Genomic DNA, 5,696 nt, shown 5'->3' with positions numbered 1-5,696 from the left:
AGGCAATCCACTCACCTCAGCCTCCCAAAGGCGCGGGATTACATGCTGAGCCACCGAACCTGGCTGCCTCTTTAATTCTAAATCAGATTCTCATCTTCCCTGGCCTCTGACCCCTGCTCCCTTTCTGTCCCCATCTCCCTTACTCCCTGCTGTGCATTCCCTTCAGACGCATTGGCCCCCTTGTACATTCCTACCTTAGGGCCTTTGCACTGTTTGGATTCCCCTTCCTGTGGATAGCTACATGGCTCACCCTCTCACTTCAGCCCTTCCTTATCTATACACAGTATAGCACACTCTCCTCTCTACCCTCATTTATTGTTCTCTGAAGCACTTGCCACTTATATGTGTGCTTGTTTGTTAGTTTCTTGCTTAGCTTTGTCCAGGAGAGCAGGGCATGATTCTCCTCACAGTTGTATCCTTAGTGCTAAGAACCAGTGCCTGGTATGTAGTTGGTGCTCAATACAGTAAATATTTGTTGACTGAATGAATGAACAGAGCATTTGCTGGGAGCCTGGAGACCCCAATCCTGTCACTGGCTGCGTGGGTGACCTTGAATCTAGCTGTGGGCTCAGAAGTCCCCTTCTGCAAAATCAGGAGGCCAGGCCTTGGTTCCTGTGGGCTCTACAAGTCTCAGATTTCAAGTCTCAGTCCTGCAAGGAAGTTGTACACGAGCTGTACATGTTCATATACACCCAGTTGCCACATGGGTGATATTGAGGGTCTGCTGGTTCTGTTTGATGGTTGGTCCTAGGGAGCATTAAAATGTATGGAGCAGAGTGTGGTCCACTGGGAGCCCTTGGCTTCAGCAGTCTCTGCTCCTCAGGGAAGGGCCTCTCTGGAGTCCAGATCATCTGATGATGGAAGATTCAGAAACAGCATACAGATGGCAATAGGTCTGTTTCCTGCTACTGTGCCACCCCTGGAAACTTGGCTGACCTTGGGCCTCCCAGTGGCCAGTCATCTCCCAAATAGCAGCTCCTCACCCCATCAGGTGCTGCTCTGGCTCTGGGAGGGGAGGCAGTATAGGACGGTGGTTAATAGCATGGGCCTCAAAATCAGACCTGGTGTGGGTCCCACTTTAACATTCCTGAGCCACGTGACCTCAGGCAGGTAACAAGCTTTTTGAGCTTTAGTTTCCTCATCTATAGAGTGAGGAACATAACTTCAGAGAATCGTGGTGAGGATTTGATGACAAAGTTCATGTGAAGTGCTTAGCATAGTACTTAGCACATAGTAACTATCTGTACTTCAGATATTATTGATAATAATTTGCTAATTAGGGCAGTGGCACACAGTAAGCCTTCAAAAAGTGGTAGCTATTTTTCTATCCCCTGGCACCAGGGAAAATCCATTCATTCTTTGAACAATTTTTTTTTTTTTTTTTTTTTTTGAGTCAGAGTCTTACTCTGTCATCCAGGCTGGAGTGCAGTGGCAGCATGCTCATGGCAGCTTCAACCTGCTGGGCTCCGGTGATCCTTCTGCCTCAGCTTTCCAAGTAGCTGGAACTACAGGCACATGCCACCGCACCTGGCTAAATTTTTCTTTTTCGTGTATTGTAGAGATGAGGTCTTGCCAAGTTGCCCAGGCTAGTCTCAAATCCCTGGACTTAGGTTGTTCTTTCAGTGGTTCTTTACTGGGCCCTTCCTTGGTGCCAGGTGCTGGGAATATAAGGGTATATAAGAAAGCACAGTCTGTACCCACAACGGAGCTTATGTACTAGTAGGGGAGAAGCAGTCATTACGTAAACAGACAAGTAACTCAAATCTGTACTAAATGCTATGCAGGAAATAGAGTATTGGGGAAGCCTGCTTTCTACAGAGTTGTCAAGGAAGGTCCTTCTGAGGAGAGAAGAGGGTTCCAGAGAAAAGGAACAGCAAGTGCAAAGGCCTTGAGGTGGGAAAGAGGCTTGTGCTGGGAACTGTCATGAAACCAATGTGATGGGAGTAGAGGAAGTGAGGGGAGAGTTTTGTGGAATGAAGTTAGAGAAGTCTTCAGTAGGCTCCAGATCATGCCTGGCCTAGAAGGCTGTGTGGTAAGGAGTTTGGATTTTATTCAAAGTATAATGGGGAGCCATTGGAAAGTTTTAGGCGGGGAAATGACATGATCTTTCCAAAAGATGACTCAGTGGAGTGACAACATAGAAGATTAGTTGTAGAGAGCCCTGATAGGTTCACTCCATCATGAAGCCATGCTTCTACCAGTGTCTAGGACTTCTAGAATGTTCTAGTCCTGAGTTGGAGGGGGGGCTTTAAGAGGGATGTGTAACCCTGTGGTAGACAGCCTGCCTTGTAGATGAGATGCGGCTAGTCTGCAGGCACAGGCTGTTCTCTGAGCCAACTAAGGCCAAGGAGCCTAACAAAACTGCCTTGGGGACATCCTTCCTTGAGTTACAATGGCAGTGGCTGGACCATGCTGTTTCTCCCATCTCTGCTAATTCTCCAGCTTTGAGCTTAGGCATTATCTCCTTCAGGGAGCCTTTCCTGACTATTCCTCTGCTTTCCCTTCCCCTGCTAGAGCACGCATCACACTGTGAGGCAATTTCCTGTGTACATGTCTGTTTTTCCCTTTAGACCATAAGCTACGTGAGGGAGGGACTCTTGTCTATTTCACTGCCATTTTTCTGCTCCTTATGAAGGTGTTGTCTGGCATATAGAAGACCTTAGTAAGGCCAGGCGTGGTGGCTCATGCCTATAATCCCAACATTTTGGGAGGCTGAGGTGAGAGGATTGCCTGAGCCCACGGGTTTGAGACCCGCCTGGGCAGGTCGGCAAGACCTCATCTCTACAATAAATCAAAAAATTAACTGAGCGTGGTGGCGCACACCTGTGGTTTCAGCTACTTGGAAGGCTGAGGTGGAAGGATTACCTGAGCCCAGCAGGTCGAGGCTATGGTGGCTGTGAGCATGCCACTGCACTCCAGCCTAGGCAACAGAGTGAGACTTCAACTCAAAAAAAAAAAAGGGAGTGCTGGGATCTATTGAATACATCTGCTACGCACTCAGAGGGGAGGTGCAAGAATGAATTAGTGGTGTCTGTTCTAGGTACTTCTAAGGGGAGTGACTGCACTCACCAAGGGACTGTACCTCTGCTTTAGGGAGAGGCTCAGTTCAAGAATGTGATGGTGTTTGCTGGATTGACAACACCTGCCTGGTACTGCAGCCCTGTGCTCCAGGGAGCCCTTGGGGTGTCTGCTGATCTCTCTCTCTCTTGTTTTAGCTGTCCCTACCTGGCCCGCGAATTGACCCTTGCCATCCCTGTCATCGCTGCCATCCTCTTCTTCTTCGTCATGAGCTGCCTGCTACAGACGAGTTTCACCGACCCTGGGATCCTGCCCCGAGCCACTGTCTGTGAAGCAGCTGCTCTGGAGAAACAGATCGGTGAGGTCCTACTCCCAGCCAAAGCTGGGTCTCCACAGTTCCCCGTTCTGTGACTCAGGAGGAGGCCTAATTTTCTTTTCCAATACTGTACTAGGAACTGGGGACACAGTAATGAGCAAGGCAGGCTGGAGCTGACACTGGAGTAGAGGGAGACAGATGATCAACAAGGGAGCAAATAAATAAGAAATGCTGGCAAGTGAAGGTCCTGATGGCAGACAGCATGAAGTGAGTGCTTCCTGGGGCACTGTTTTAAGCTTTGTATATGCATGATCTTATTTAATCTCCCAATAATCCTATAAGGTACATACTGTTGTTATTCTTTTGATTAATTGAGGCACAGAGAGGTTAATTGAATGATCCAAGATCACACAGTAAGTGGAATAATTAGGATGAGACTCTAGGCAGTCTGGCCAAAGTCCCTGCTCTTAAACATTCATATACACTTTTTCATTCACTCATCAAACATTTATTGAAATCCTATTATATGCCAGGCACTTTTCTAGATGCTGGCCATACAGTAGTGATCAGAACTGACAATCCCTGTCCTCATGGAGCTAACAGTCAAACTGGTGGTGGGGGGAGACAATAAACAAACAAATAAACATCTGGGAAGTCAGTCATAGTAGAAAGCAGGGAGAGAGGATGAGAGCTGAGGGAGGATGTGTGATTTTATTTATTTATTTACTTTTCCCTATTTTTACAAATAATTTTTATTTATTCATTCATTCATTTATTATTTATTATTATTATTTTTTGAGTTGGAGTCCCACTCTGTCACCCTGGCTGGAATGCAGTGGCACGCCACGGCCACTGTAGCCTCAATCTGCTGGGCTCTGGTGATCCATCCGCCTCAGCCTTCCAAGCGGCTGGAACTACAGGCGCATGCTACCACACCCAGCTAATTTTAAAAATTTTTATTGTAGAGAGGAGGTCTCACCAAATTGCCCGGGCTGGTCTCGAACCCACAGACTCAGGCAATCCACTCGCCTTGGCCTCCCAAAGTGCTGGGATTACAAGCTAAGCCACCGAGCCTGTCCTATTTATTTTTGAGCCAGAGTCTCACTCTGTCACCCAGACTGGGGGTACAGTGGTACTCTCACAGTCACCCCAGCGTCGACCTGCTGGACTCCCTTCCTAGTAGCCGGAAATACAGGCGCATGCTACTATGCCTGGTTAATTTTTTATTTATTGTAGAGATGAGGTCTCGCAAAGTTGGCCGGGCTGGTCTCGAATCTGCAGGCTCAGGCAGTCCACTTGCTTCGGTCTTCCAAAGTGCTGGGATTACAGGCTGAGCCACAGAGCCTGGCCTAATTTTTCCTTATTATAGAGACAAGGTCTCGCCAAGTTGCCCAGGCTGGTTTCAAACCCCTAGGGTCAGGCAATCTTCTTACCTTCATCTCCCAAAGTGCTAGGATTACAGGCGTGATCTACCACGCCCAGCTGGATGTGTGATTTTAATTTTTTTTGAGTTGGAGTCTTACTCTGTCACCCAGGCTGGAGCGCAGTGGCATACTGACAGCCACTGCAGCCTTGACCTACTGGGCTCAGGCAATCCTTCCACTTTAGCCTTCCTAGTAGCTGGAACTACAGGCATGCGCCACTGTGCCCGGCTAATTTTTTGATTTATTGTAGAGGTGAAGTCTCACCAAGTTGCCCAGGCTGGTCTCGAACCCAAGGGCTGAGGCAATCCTCTCACCTCAGCCTCCCAAAATGCTGGGATTATAGGTGTGAGCCACCGCACTGGATGTGTGATTTTAAAAAGGGTAGTGGCCAAGCATGGTGACTCACACTGTAATCCCAGTGCTTTGGGAAGCTGAGGCAGGAAAATTGCCTGAGCCCTGGAGTTCAAGACTAACCTGGGCAATGTAGCGAGACCCTCTCTCTATAAAAAAATATACAAATTAGCCCACGTGGTGGTAATAGTGCCAGCTACTTGGGAGGCTGAGGTTGGAGGATTGCTTGAGCCAAGGAGTTTGAGGCTGCAGTACACTATGATTGTGCCACTGTACTCCAGCCTAGGTGACAGAGTGAGACCCTGACTCTAAAAATAAAATAAAATAAAGAAATAGGGTGGTTAGGGAAGGTGTCTTGTGAAGGAGGTGACTTCAGAGCAAGGAAGCACAGGCCTGAAGAGATGAGGGCTTCGGCCATGAGGGAAGGGCATAGCAGGTGTGGGGGATGGGCTAATTTAAATTAGGTGGGCCGGCTCGGTGGCTCAGCCTGTAATCCCGCGCCTTTGGGAGGCTGAGGTGAGTGAATTGCCTGAGCCCGCGGGTTCGAGACCCGCCTGGGCAGCAAGACCTCATCTCTACAATAAATC

At 48.4% G+C, this 5,696-nt stretch overlaps 1 protein-coding gene across 2 annotated transcripts in view; it reads left to right on the top strand.

Moving 5' to 3' along the window:
* The window catches only part of ZDHHC18 (zinc finger DHHC-type containing 18), a 30,126-nt gene that overhangs the window by 3,025 nt on the left and 21,405 nt on the right, over positions 1 to 5,696 (top strand). The window contains exons 1-2 of one of the 2 annotated variants that reach the window (XM_008060359.2): positions 2,618 to 2,662; positions 3,216 to 3,376. In XM_008060359.2, coding sequence (XP_008058550.1) covers positions 3,286 to 3,376 — 91 coding nt within the window. In that variant the 5' untranslated portion in view covers positions 2,618 to 2,662; positions 3,216 to 3,285. Of the gene's footprint in view, positions 1 to 2,617; positions 2,663 to 3,215; positions 3,377 to 5,696 lie in introns of those variants that run through there. The other variant, XM_021713523.1, reaches the window with a different exon arrangement.

Source organism: Carlito syrichta, unplaced genomic scaffold (genome assembly GCF_000164805.1).
Source record: "Carlito syrichta isolate Samal-C Ts95f unplaced genomic scaffold, Tarsius_syrichta-2.0.1 Scaffold304598, whole genome shotgun sequence".
In the NCBI taxonomy this organism is placed as follows: Eukaryota; Metazoa; Chordata; class Mammalia; order Primates; family Tarsiidae; genus Carlito; species Carlito syrichta.
The sequence above is the reverse complement of the archived record's forward strand: the minus strand, read 5'-3'. Positions and strand labels throughout refer to the sequence as shown.